The following is a 14,850-nucleotide window of genomic DNA, read 5'->3' on the forward strand; positions in this document are numbered from 1 at the left end:
TGGAAATAAGACAGTAGAAAGCAATAGAACACAAATAATAAAATGGCAGAGTTAAATCTTAGCACCAGTAAGTATTGTAAATGTAAATTCGATAAACACAGAAATTAAGATATAGAAATGTATATTTAAAATAATCAGAATGTATTCAGTGTACAAGAAATTCTTCAAATAACATACATAGCTTAAAAGTAAACAGATGGCTACTTATTACTATGGCTACCTGTTGGGAACTGTCCTGCCTGGTTTCAGAAGCTGTAAACCCCCATGGCTAAGTCTGAGTAAAAAGACCTTGGGACCATAAGCCACTAAGGAGACAAAACTTATCCTCCTGACAGGGGCACAGCCTCTGCCCCCTTTACTTTACCCTACTTGGCCCCTGGAGGATGGCTGGATAGTCAATGATGGGTAAGATTCCTCAAGGAAGGAACAACTTAAGACAGGCACAGTCACAAAGGGGCCAACAGGGAAGGACTTGGGGGATTGTGGAGGAGGGACAAAAGACCCTCCACCCTCAGCTTTACCACAGCCTGAGTCCTCATTCTATCTGTAAAAAGTTTACCAATCTCTTGGCTCCCTTGCTTCCCCTGGCTGATTCAGGCCTGAAACAATGCTGAAGGGGGGTGTAGCCCTGTGCCAGAATGGATGGTTCCCAGCAGGGGGCGATCAGGCCTAAGAAAGAACGCATAAAGTCCTGTGAAACCTATATTGCTAAGAATGTCCTCATTTTAAATGTTAAGGATCCAAGCACAAAATAAGTTTGTTTCCCAAGGTTTTACAGCTAATTGTCATCACCTTGTCTACCAGACCCTGACTCAAAAGGACCCCCGTGATCCCAGAAATGTTATCTGTAAACCATACCTCCTTTCTTTGATATGCATCCCTATGCAAGCTAAACTCAATAAAAGCCCATTGAGAGAGAGGCTTGACACCTTTTTCCTCTGAGAGACTGGTCAGCCTTCCCTCCCCAAGAAGATCATATCTGGTAGACTTATTCTCATCCTCAGTGGACGGGGGACCCTTCAAAAAAAGTGAAAAAATATTGGTGAGAATGTGGAGAGATACAAAACTCTGTGCTCTGTTGGTAGCAGTGAAAATTGTTAATCAAAAAGGAGCCAGACCTTAAATGTTTAGAAAATTCTTAGCCTATTAACATGGCAAAAAAAAAAAATAGGGGGGGAGGGAGAGAAAGTTTGTTTTGAGGAAGAAAACACTAAAGGTGTTGCCATCATAACCATTTGTTAAGAATATTAGCATGAGTGTGAAGCCATTACAGCAGAAATATTATCAGTTTGAAATTAGGAGACAGAGATGGAATCAAATAAAGAAATCTGTCAGACTTCATAGATGCTACAGGACCAGACCATAAAGCCATTTGCTTACAAATGTGCTACTCTTCAAGACAAGGAAGAATGACCTCAAAGGTTATTTAGAGATACCAGGGCTGCCTCCTCAGTTTCAAAAGGGGAGGCCGTTACCATGGTGTCAACAGCCTAGATGGCAACTATCTAGAGCCTTGCAGGTGAAGCTGCCCCAGCCTTAGGAGTGAGATGCCCTACCTGGCAGGACCTCCATCTGACAGAACCACAAAGGCAGAACTGCTGTGTAGGTGGATCCAGGAGGTGAGACACTGAGCCAAACTGGATTATTTTCAATCTTGAAAATGTCATAGAATTTGCCTTGCTAAGTTTTGGACTTACTTGGGACATGTCCTGTCTTTTTTTCTTTTTTTCCTTTTGATTTCTCACTTTTGGAATGGAAACATCTTTTCTATATCTGTCCCAAAATTTCTGATCTTCAAAACTGATTTTGAATGCACACAACTTACGTGTTTTCACAGGTTCACACCTGGAAAAGAATTTTGCTTCAGAATGAAATATACTTCAAGTATTACCTATACTTTACTTATATGTTTAGATAAGACTTTGGACTTTACTTTTTAAGAGTTCATGCTGGAACAATTTAAGACTTTTGGAACTGTTGGGATGGGGTGAATTTATTTTGCATGTGATAAGTACATAAATTTTGGAGGCCAGGGTGGAATATTATGGATTAAATGTTTGTGTTTCCTCAAATTCATGTTAAAGTCCTAGTTTACAATATGATGGCATGTGGAGGTATATGGAAGATCATTAGGATTAGGTAATGTCATTAATATGGAATCCTGTGATAGAATTAGTGTCCTTATAAAAAGAGAAAGAAACCCGAGCTTGTTCTCTATCATGAGAGGGCAAGAAGAGGGTTCTCACTAGGAACTAAATCTGCAAGCACCTTGATTTTAGACTTCCCAGTGTCCAAAACAGTGAGAAATAAATGTCCATTTTTTATGCCATCCGGCCTATGGTACTTTGTTACAGCAACCTGAGATCGGACATGAAATTAAAAAAGAAAAGAAAAGAAAAGAAACCTGAATGAGTGTTGACTTTGTATCCCGCCATTTTGCCAAATTCATTTATAATATTGAGTAGTTTTTTTGTGGAATCTATAGGGTTTGCTACATACATTATCATGCCATCTACAAACATTGACTGTTTTACTTTCTATTTGGATGCCTTTTTTTTTTTTAACCTAACCATTGTGTCTAGAACTAATACCATGCTGAATAGAAGTGGTGAAAGTGGACACCCTTGTCTTCTTCCTGATCTTAGTGGGAAAGCTTTTAGTTCTTACCTGTTAAGTATGATGTTGGCTGTAGGTTTCAAAGGACCTGAACAGACAATTCTCCAAGGAGGACATACAGTGGGCCCACACACATGAAAAAATGCTCAACATCAATGTCCGTTAGAGAGATGCAAATTAAAACCACAATGAGATATCACTTCACACTAGACAGAATGGCTATCATTAATAAATGAACAAACAACAAGTGCTGGTGATGTTGTGGAGAAAAGGGAACGCTAGTACATGGTTGGTGGCAATGCAGGCTGGTGCAGTCACTGTGGAAAACAGTATGGAATTTCCTCAAAAAACTAAAGGTGGAACTGCCTTTCTATCCAGCAATCCCACTGCTGGGGCTATACCCTAAGAATCCTGAATCACCAATTCAGAAGAACCTATGCACCCCAATGTTCATAGCAGTGTTATTTACAATAGCCAAATACTGGAAACAGCCTAAGTGTCCATCAGTAAATGAATAGACAAAAAAGTTGTGGTACATTTACACAGTGGAATACTACTCAGCACAAAGAAAGAAGGAGCTCCTACCCTTTGCAACAGCATGAATGGATATGGACAACATTATACTAAGTGAAATAAGCCAGGCAGTAAAAGACAAATAGCATGTGGTCTCACCTATAAGTGGAACCTAATCAACAAAAACAAACAAGAGACAAAATATAACCAGAGACATTGAAATTAAGAACAAACAGATAGTAATCAGAGGGGAGGTGGGAGGGGATAATGGGAGAAAAGGGGGAAGGGTTTTCAGGAACATTTGTAAAGGACACATGGACAAAACCAAAGCAGGGTAGGATCAAGGGTGGGAAGTAGGGATGGCTGATGTGTGTGTGGGAAATCGAGACAACTGTACTTAAACAGTAAAAAAAAGTTTAAAAAATTAACTCGAAATGGATCAAAGGTTGAAATAGGAAAGTACAAGGATGAAAACATAGATGCTAAACTTATGAACCTTGGTCTTATAGAGGATTTTATGAATTGACCTGAAAGAAAAGGGACGTAAAGGCAAAAAGAAATGTACGGTACTATACCAAACTAAACTTGTGCACAGCAAAAGAAACTGCTAACCAAACAAAAAGGCAACCAATGACATGGGAGAAGATATTTGCAAACAACAGCTCTGACAACAGGTTAGTATCCAAAATATATAAAAAACTGATATAACTCAACATCCAACAAACAATCCAATTAAAAAATGGGCAGATGACCTGAATAGATACTTCTCTCAAAACTACATACAAATGGAAAAGATATATCAAAAAATGCTCAATTTCACTTGCTATTAGGGAAATGCAAATTGAAACTACAATGAGATACTACCTCACACCTGTTAAAATGGCTATTATCAACTAGACTGTTAATAACAAGTGTTGGAGAGGTTATGGAAAAAAAGGAAAACCTCTTCAATGCTGGTGGGAATCTCAGCCACTATGAAAAACATTATGGTCATTCCTCAAGCAATTAAAAAATGAGTTACCATATAATCTAGCAATTCCTCTCCTAGGTATCCATCTCCCAAAATTGAAAACATTTACACAAACATATATGCACTCGTAAGTTCATTGCAGCATTACTTACAGCAGCCAAAATTGGAAACAACCGAAGTGTCCATTGATAGATGATTAGATGAAGATGTGGTACACAACACAGTGGATAATACTCAGCCACAAGAAAAGATGAAATAGTGCCATTTGGAACAACATGGATGGATCTTGAGAATATCATGCTAAATGAAATATGTCAGACACGTTAAGAACTGTATGATTTCACTCATATGTGGTATATAAAGCTGAAAGCAACAAATAAAACAAACAAAACAAGCAAAAGCTCATAGATACAGAAAACATTATAGTAGGTACAACATGGAAGGGAGGTGGGGGCAGAAGGGTAAAGAGGGTCAAATATATGATGACAGATGATTTGACTTTGGGTGGTGGGCATACTATACAATACACAGATCATGTATCATAGAAATGTGCATTTGAAACCTATATAATCTTATTAACCAATGACACCCAATAAAATTAATTTGAAAAATAAAAATTTAAAAAATAACAAAAATGAAATATCAGTTCCTCCTTTGCTGTTGCTGAAATGAGTCTACTAATGAACATAGCACTTTACTTATAAACACAATTAGGCTTTAAAAACTGAAGATGCCCTGTTTTTCACGAGGCTATTACTTGACCACTAAAGATTATAGTTTTGAAGTGGTATCAATGGCATGTTTTAGCTCTGGTTGTTTTTTGTGGTTTTTTTTTTGGTTTTGGTTTTGGTTTTGGTTTTTGGCAAAAAATGTACTTCAGCAATCACCAACAAGCATCGACTTCCATTGACCTTCCCATAGTATACTGGAAAACGTCAGCCTTACTGTCAGCATAGCCACTGTGAAAAACAGTATATTTGATCCCATTTTGCCTTTGCTTTCGAAGATCTGAATGCCATTCAGAGTGTTTTCTGTTATGTACTAAGGTTCCTTCATTCTCAAAGAACTGTATTCAGCTGATTTTATGGACAGAACAACTGATTTTGGAAGACCACACAAAAAAATGAATCTGTACTTTAAATTTTCAAAAATTAAAACTATCATTAGAATTTAACACATTGAAGCTTAAAATATATTGACCCTGAAATGTCAAGGGGAAACACCATCACTGCTCATCATGAAATACTTTAAGCAAAACTGCCAAAATCTAGACATAGACTCATGGTAAAAATTCTCATTTTTTGGTCATTTGTTTGGGGAACAGGTTCATGAATGTTATTTCAGGGGGAAAAAAGTGAAATACCCAGAATTATTGTTGGTGATGTGTTATTGACCTTGTTCTTAAAACCAGCCTGTGGTAGCTTTGGGAAGAATGTGTTTTACACTGATATTCAGTCCTCACTGGAAGAACTTCAGGAGGATTTTGTGGAATTCAAAGTCTGATTGTTTTGACTAGAAATTTCCAGATAAACACTCTAGAAAAATTTGGATGTAAAATGTCTAAACAAATGAGACTTCATTCCATTCATTACTCCATTTTCTACTTACCTTTTTTTTAGTTGTTATATCTAATAGAATTTCAACCTAGAAATTAAGCTCCTTCTGTGTTGCCATCTGAGCTACCAAGTTTGGGGCTATTTTCATTTTTGAAAAATTTTTAAGTACACATTTGTACAGGTAAGCTAACCAAGTTGATAAGTCTAATTTCCTTTCAGAAAATGAGAAAGGAAATACATATACAGACATTTCACTGAGCTGTCATTTAGGTATGTATTGTAAAACAAAGCAATAAGACCAATCTTCCACTGAATTTCAGTGCTAGTTTTTTTTGTTCATGCCAAAATCACCTAGTCGTCACCACACTTTTGCTCATTGACTCTAGAATCCAAGTATTCATACTTTTATTCTTATGATATAAATAGATAAAACAAGATTTTCCCTTTCCTTTTGATCTTTCAAATTTAATTCAAAATATGTAACCATTTTGTGGGTCAGAAATTTGAGGTCTCAGCTGAGCAGTTATTGCTTAGGGTCTGTCATGTGGTACCAGTTGGATGCCAGTGGATTCCAGTTATCTGAAAACTTGATGGGATGTCTAAGATGGCTCAGTTGGATGATCACTAGGAACTCAGCTGGGGCTGTTGTCCAGAGTGCCTATGCATAGTCTCTAGCACAATGATCTCAGTATGGTTGGACTTCTTTCATGGAGCAGTATTCCCCAGAGTTAAAGTTAAAGGCCTTGTATGTTCCTCATTTAATTTTCCTTTCTTCAGTATGAATTGTTTGGTGTTGTATAAGGAGTGCGATATGGCTAAAGTTATTCTTACAAAATTCTATTTGAATAGTTCCCATAAAATGTGAATTTGCTGGTGGTGTATTAACATTTAAGCTATGGCTAACTTTTCCATATTCATCATTTTTATATGACTGGTAAGATATGGGCTATAGGTAAAGGTTATTCCCCAAACCCTTCATTTTATTCATAGGGTTTTTCTCCAGTTAGAATTCTCTCATAATGAGCAAGGAAGTTGCTAAGTGCCTTCATTTCTGTAGTATAACTTTGTGATTTCACATAAGGCATTATTGTGGCTAAAGTTAATCTCACATTTATTACATTTGTTTGGTGTTAGGTATATTAAAATCTGGGCTGTGGCTAAAGCTTTGTACATGTATTATATTCAGATTCCCAGTTTCACAACACTCATAGAGTTTCCTCCTACCATGAATTTTCTGATTTGAACCATCACCATACTGATAATATTCAGTTGTTTCTCTTTAGAATAAATTATCATACTGTGAAAGTTCTGAGTTGTTTGGTAGTGTCTACCAAAGCCAACCAAACACAAATATGCCTCAGGAACCAGAAAATCCACTCCTAAGTATATACACAAGTTAAATAAATATATGTACACCAAAAGACAAATATATTCACAAAAGCATTATTTATTATGACCCTAAGCTGTAAAGAAAAAGTCCACCAAAAATAGATGGATAAACTGTGATATATTCATATGAGATTCTACACAGAATATGCAAATTTCTGCCAAATGCACTAATGATGACTTTTAGTGACATAATGATGAAACAAGCCAAATGTAAAAAAAAAATTAATATATGGTATATAATCCAACTTATATAATGTTTATAATAGGCACAAACTAATTTATAATGTTAGAAGTTAGAACTGTGGTTAACTCTGAGGAGGTAACAGCTAATTTTTATTCCATATTTACAATGAAAAATACAGTTCACAAATACTTTCTTTTTAAAAGTCCTTTGTTTACAGTGTGGTTCATATACCAACTGTGCATTACTGGTTTATAACCAGGTAGGTACTGAAATTGAAAACAAGCAATTTTAAATGTGTATAGCAACTTGACAGAGAAAGTTTATGTTTTATGAATCTAATAAAAATTGGGACCTGTATTTTCAATGACTTTTGTCATTTAATTTTGTCTAATAATTCTGTGTGTGTTTTATCATCTAGTAAACAGTAAGTATGTTTATAGTGCCTTAAACTATTGAATATTATTACACTTGCAAGCAACATCAATACAGGGTTTACTATGACTTTAAAAGTTTTTATAAAAATAAAGTCACATCCTTTACTATATTTCCATGGTTTCTACCTTGTGAGTTTTCTGATGGACAATGAGGTTTGATTTACAACTGAAGAACTTCCCACATTCTTTACATTCATATGGTTTCTCTCCTGTATGAGTTTTCTGATGGCGAATGAGGTTTGATTTCCTACTAAAGGCTTTACCACATTGAGGACATCCATTGGACTTCTCTCCTGTATGTATTCTTTGATGAACAGTGAGGATTGCCTTCTGGCGAAAGGACTTTCCACATTCATTACAAATATAGGGTTTTTCTCCTGTATGAATTCTTTGATGGAGAGTAAGGGTTGTCTTTTGGCAGAAGGACTTTCCACACTCACTACAAATATAGGGTTTCTCTCCTGTGTGAGTTCTTTGGTGTACAGTGAGAGTTGTCTTCTGGATAAATGCCTTCCCACATTCATTACATTGATATGGTTTCTCTCCTGTGTGAGTTCTCTGATGATCAATGAGGTATGACTTCTTTCTAAAAGCACTTCCACACTGAGTACATTCATAGGCTTTCTCCCCTGTATGTATTTTGTAATGTCTAGTGAGGGTTGCCTTCTGGCGGAAGGACTTCCCACAATCCATACAAATGTAGGGTTTCCCCTCTATATGTGTTTTCTCATGAAGAGTGAGGGCTGTCTTTTGACGGAAGGCTTTTCCACATTGATTGCAAACATAAGGTTTCTCACCTGTGTGAATTCGCTGGTGTTCAATGAGATACGACTTCCTTCTAAAGCTATTCCCACAGTAGGGACAATGAAAGGGTTTCTCTTCTGTTTGAGATCTCTGACGCATAATAAAAATGGACTTCCTGCAGAGGAATTTCCCATATTTGCTATATGCACGGGGTTTCTTCTCCATAAGATTTTGTGGATGGACACTTGGATTTGACTTTTTGATGAAAGGCATTACATTTTTATTGTATTCAAAGAGTCTTTCTCCTCTGTGAGTTCTAGTATGTGTAAATAACATTCCTTTCACAAGGAAGGAATTTTCACACTCATTTTGTTCAAATGATTGCTCTGCAGTTTGAACCTTCTGATGCTGAATAAGTTCTTGTTCATCACTCAGACTCCAGTCTGTTTGTTTATAGAGATTCACTGAAGTATGAATTTTCTCATGCTTAGTATTGAGGAGTGATTTCTCCCATCCATTACTCTCACCAAACTTCTCTCTTACAGGGCTTATACTTCTAATGACCAATTCTGAAATATTTTTCAAAACCTTTCCATCAGGTTTATATTCATGTAGTGTTGTTTTTGAAATAATATAGTTCTTGCCTACAGTAAGTGTTTTCCCCAAAATATTACTTCTTTCCTTAATTAGTCTTTTGTGGTTGATGAATACAACTGATCTAAAATGCCTATTTTGGTATTCTTTAAACTTCATTAGAACATCTTCAGCTTTCCCATCTTCTTCTAGAAAAAAAATAAAGAACACTGTAAGACGTCACATATTGTTATGAATTAGATATATATACAAATAACCCACTGTGGGACGGTCTGTCTCACTATTGTGATCTACAGAAAGGCCAAAATAAATTACCTGTTGGTAGGGGAAAATGTATAGAACATAAACACAAATCCTGCTATATTGTTGAAATGAGGAGAAGTTGGCATAAGAAAAGAACACTCATATCTTTGCCATGTTGTATTATAAGCTATACTAAGCAGGTCTAATAAACACAAGACAAGTAAGCACAGGATAGTGAAAGTGGCATTCTTCTCAGACTGGGCAGGTTCAGAGATAATGGAGTGAGCCTATCAAGAACAGTAACCAGTAAGCAAGAAAAATGTTCAAGTAGAAATGAAAGCCTATGTATTTATTTCCTCATGCCTAACTAAGTTTTATAAAATACTTCCATTTGTTTCTTTTTCACTTGCATTTAGCCCATTCGTGGCAAATGAACTTCATTAACCATTCATTTCCTAGTTTTGAAAGAAACAGTAGTCTATAGTTTAAACCCTAGCTCTCCATATAACTGTGATTTATTTTCTCTTGAAAGGGAAAAATTAGGAAAATATTTTCATTAGGAATTATAAAATAAACCAGAGGACAAAACATGAATATAATCAGTGACTGCTGCTACATCAATTTATTCTTCCAAGGGATGGTCAATAACTAAATTCTCCTGACCATCAATTATAATTTTTTCCCATTCAATTTGCTGAATTACTTTTTCAGTGTCACAAAAAGATTGGTTCAAGTTTTCCTGCCTTAAACTCTATTCCCTATTGGTACTGTGAAGGACTGGATTCTTCAATGTATGTGTATAGCACTGACTGACCTTACCTATTACTTTTCCTACAAATTATTGACTAAATCTTACTATGACCCATATCTGGTAAAGCAATTTTAAAGATGGGTTCATCTTAACCATAACCTGTACCTTATTCACAGTAGCCCTAAACTAGAAACAGTCCAATTATCCATCAAAAGGTAAATAGGTAATATTGTGTAATGTAATTACACAATGTAATACTACTCAGCAATAAAAAAAAAGAAAGAAAAAAACCCTACTGATGACAAAAGGGATGAAGCTAAAACTTTTTTCAGAGTGAGCACTTTATGCAAAACAGTAAATATTGCACAATTCCATTTAGTATACTTCTAGAACATGCAAAACTAATCTGTATTGGAAACTGGAGTTACATTGCCTTCCTAAGAACCTCAGTCACATTCAGGAACATGCTGCTACCCAATTTATCTAAGCTTTCACATATCCTTTCTCTCCTCCAATGTCTAATTTGTCTAAAATTAGAATCTTTCTAATTATAAAAATAATTATAGTCTGGACTACCCATTCCAAGGAATCTTTCAACAACCTGCTATTTTAATGTGAACATTCTATATAAAATGCTAAATTTGAGAATATTGCCTTCCCAACTGTAATTTATGCTCTTGAGAGTCAATATTTTATTATCTTCTTTGAAACCTTATGAACATACAATACACTGTTATATGAGGCAAAGGTATTAATCTTGGCATGATATCTAAAAAGAACTTACCATTAAATGATTTCTGAATGGATGAGAACAATGTTTTCCCTGCACAGTACCATAGATAATCAGGTAACTACTATATCTAGCCTTTGTTACAAGCTACAGTAAGGGAAAGTAAAGTAAAAGAGGGGACCTTATTTTGAAGAAATTGTTCATCAACTGAGGAAAGAAGCCTCAGATAAAAACATTGAATCACATACCAAATTATTAGATCATATCAGAGGATGTGACTGTTTGCCTGGTACAGACAATCAGTGGAATGTGAGTGCAGAAAAAAGGAACTAACATGGTTTGGAGTAGTCAAGGCACATTTCATGCAAGGAGTGTAACCTGATATTTTAACTAAAGGGTATGTAGCATTGTGTAGTAAAGAATATAACCTTGCCCAATAAGAGGTCTGACATTTGCCTTTGGCTTCTGGGAAGGTAATCTCTGAGTCCACAGAATGTCATGCTTAACAGGAATGTACTTCTTTGCTTGGGAGCCTGTGGCCAGCTACAAAGTAACAGTGTGATTTAAGGTGCGGTCTTTGAGTCACCCCAACAATGTGATTTAAGATGGGTGCTTTGGGTCACACAGAATCAGCCTGACCTCTTAAGGAGCTGAAAACTGAGATCAGCCATATGGACAATCAATCAAGCTTATGTGATTGAGCTCAATATAAATTTTTGATACTAAATTCAGGTGAAGCCTCCCTGGTTGGTGATATTTTCTAATGCTGTCCAAAACTCCACAGAGAGAGAATTACTAAAAGCTCCATATTTGGTACTTTCCTGGACTTGCCTTATGTGCTTGGCATGATTTTAATCCTTATTCTTCCTTTGCAACAAACTATAACTGTGAGGGCTATAGCTTTCGGTAAATTCTGTAAGTCCTTCTGGCGAATTATTGATACCAATAGTAGTATTGGGGATCCTTGAACTTATAATTTGTGTCAGAAATGTGGGTGGTCTTGTGTGTACTACTGTACCCTTAAACTTTGACTTGGCCAACTTTGCAAATATCCATATGGGCACAAAGTAGCTGTCACATAATGAAAGGCCCAATGGTAAAGAACAAAATCAATTGCATGGAAGACATTTGGGAGACGAGAAAAAAAATAGAGATTAGTGAAAGTTCTGTCACAGAGAGAAATACATTTGGAATGACCAGATGGAATATTGTTCTGTCAGCCATTGGGAGAAAAAAGGGATTTAAATTTTTATGTGATATTGTTTCAGCACATTGACAATATAAATTGAAAGAATTAGGGAAAAATCACGACAAATCCAAATACTAACTACAGCAGTCCATGCCTGGAATAATACAGCCTTCATTTTAGATGGTAGAGGCAAATAAAAATATGAATCTGTAAAGATATTTCACAGAGTAAAATAACATAACACAAACTGTAGAGAGATCATTAACAAAGTATAACAAAGATGATAGAATCAACCTGCTACTGATTTGGGGGACAAAATCACATCTCAGCTGCAAAGACAGGTATCAATTCAAAATGAAAGGGTGGATATGATTCTCCAAGCAAATGGCATCCACAGTAAAATAGATGTAGCCATACTTATATCTCACAAAACAGATTTCAAGATAACATAAGATGAAGATAGGTATTTATCATAAATAATATTATTTATAATAAAAATAATAAAATTATGTCTTCTACATCAAGAAGACATAACACTCCTCAATATATATGTACCCAATCAGGGAGCACCAAAATTTATAAAGCAACTACAAACAGAACTAAAGGGAGAAACCAACAAAAACACAATCATGCATGGAACCTAAATATCCCATTGACAGCAATAGATAGATCACCCAAACATAAAATCAATAAGTAAATATTGGTCTTAAATGGGATGTTTGATCAGCTAAATATAACTGACACTTACAGAGTCACTTTCATCCCACAACACTAGATAATACATTCTTCTCTAGTGCACATGGAATATTCTCAAGGACAGAAATTATGTTGGGACACAAAACCAGCCTCAACAAATTTAAGAAGATTGAAAAATTATAACAAGCATATTCTCTGAACACAATGCTTTGAAATTAGAAATCAACTGCAAAAAGGAAGTGAAAAAAACACAAAACAACAGAAATTAAACAATATGACACTATAAAAATGACCGGGTCAAAGAAGAAATAAAAGTTGAGATCAAACGATATATAGAGTCAAATGAGAATGTCAATACAACATATCAAAATTCTGGGATGCAGCAAAAGCAGTAATAAAAGGGAAGTTTATATCATTTACAGGCCTATCTAAAGAAACAAGAAAAATCTCAAGTAAACAACCTAAATTTTCATCTTAAAGAAATAGAAAAAGAAAAACAAAAACATCCCAAACTCAGCAGAAGAAAGGAAATAAAAATTAGAGCTAACATGAATGAAATAGAAAACAAAAAGACTGTACAAACAATTAATACAATGAAGAGCTGGTTCTTTTAAAAGATTGATAAAATTGACAAAACCCTGGCTAGACTCACTAAGGAAAAAAAGAAAAGAAATAAAACCAAAAATGAAAGACAAGAAGTTACCAAAGACATCATAGAACTAGAAAGAATCATACTAGAATATTATGAAAGACTATATGCCACCAAATTCAATACTTGTAAGAAATGGATAAGTTCTTGGAAATATATAGCCTTCCATACTGAATCATGAAGAACTAGAAAATCTAAATACACTGATAAACAGTGAGGAAATTGAAATAACTATCAAAAACTTACCAAAAATTAAATGTCCAGGACCAGATGGCTTTACTAGTAAATTCTACAAAACTTTCAAAGACGATTTGATAGCTATCCTTCTCAAACTCTTCCCAAAAAATTGAAAGAAGCAATACTTTCTAACACATTTTGTGAGGCTAACATAACACTGAAACCAAAACCTTGTCTTGGTTTCACACAGGTAGACCAGTTGAAGGTGACACACACACAGCAAGGATCACACACACACAAACAAAACTATAGGCCAATATCTGTGATAAATACAAGTGCAAAAGTCCTAAACAAAATACTAACAAATCAAATGCAACAATACATTACAATAATATATTATACAAATACAAAGTAATATATTACAAAAATATATATGAATACAAAATAATACATTACAATCAAGTGGGGTATATTCCAGGGTCACAAGGATGATTCTACATATGCAAATTGATCAATGTAATAAACCACATTAACAAAATAAAGGCTAAAAATCATATGATCTTACAACGCATGCAAGAAAACCATTTGATAAGATACAACACCCAATTATGATTAAAATGGTCGATAAAATGGGTATAGAGGAAAAAAACTCAACATAATAAAAGCCATATATGACAAATCCCCAGCTCATATCATACTCAGTGTTGAAATACTGAATGCTTTACCTCTAAGATCAGAAACAAGACAAAGATGTCTACTCTTGCTGCTCTGATTCAACACAGTACTGGTAGTCCTAGCCAGAGCAATCAGGAAAGAGAAATAAAGCATCCAAACTGGATGTGAGAAGTATGTGTCACTTTTTGCAGATTACATGATTCTTTATATAGAACACCCTAAAGATTCCATGAAAAAAAACCTACTGGAAACAATAAGCAAATGTAATAATGTTGCAGGTTGCAAAAGCAATGTACAAAAACCCACTGTATTCTGAAACACACAAAAAAAGATTTGTGCAGTGTATGGAAAAGAAGCTATGACTGATCAATTGAGTCAAAAGTGGTTTTCAAAGTTTCCTGCAGGAGATTTTTGATGGACACACAGGTAGACCAGTTGAAGGTGACAGCGATAAAATCAAGAGATTGAGAACAATCAATGTTATGCCACGCGGGAGATAGCCAACTCTCAAAATATCCAAATCTATAAATGTATTAGTGAAAATAAAAAATGTGTCCTTTATTTATGGAAAAAACTAAATGGACTTTTTGAACCTTGGTCTTAGAGAGTATTTTATGAATGTGACCTGAAAGAAAAGGGAAGTAAAGGCAAAAAGAAATGTATGGTACTATTGAATATATCAAACTAAAAAGTTTTGGCACAGCAAAAGAAACCACCAACAAAACAAAAAGAACCAACTG

At 35.1% G+C, this 14,850-nt stretch overlaps 1 protein-coding gene across 9 annotated transcripts in view; it reads right to left on the reverse strand.

Annotated features, from left to right (window-relative positions):
* Window positions 1–5,837: 5,837 nt before the first annotated feature.
* The window catches only part of ZNF382 (zinc finger protein 382), an 87,422-nt gene continuing 78,409 nt past the window's right edge, over window positions 5,838–14,850 (reverse strand). For all 9 annotated transcript variants that reach the window (XM_053915161.2, XM_053915160.2, XM_024577572.3 and 6 more), the window contains one exon: window positions 5,838–9,188. In XM_053915161.2, coding sequence (XP_053771136.1) covers window positions 7,768–9,188 — 1,421 coding nt within the window. In that variant the 3' untranslated portion in view covers window positions 5,838–7,767. The remainder of the gene's footprint in view (window positions 9,189–14,850) is intronic.

Source organism: Desmodus rotundus, chromosome 12, assembly GCF_022682495.2.
Source record: "Desmodus rotundus isolate HL8 chromosome 12, HLdesRot8A.1, whole genome shotgun sequence".
NCBI lineage: Eukaryota > Metazoa > Chordata > Mammalia > Chiroptera > Phyllostomidae > Desmodus > Desmodus rotundus.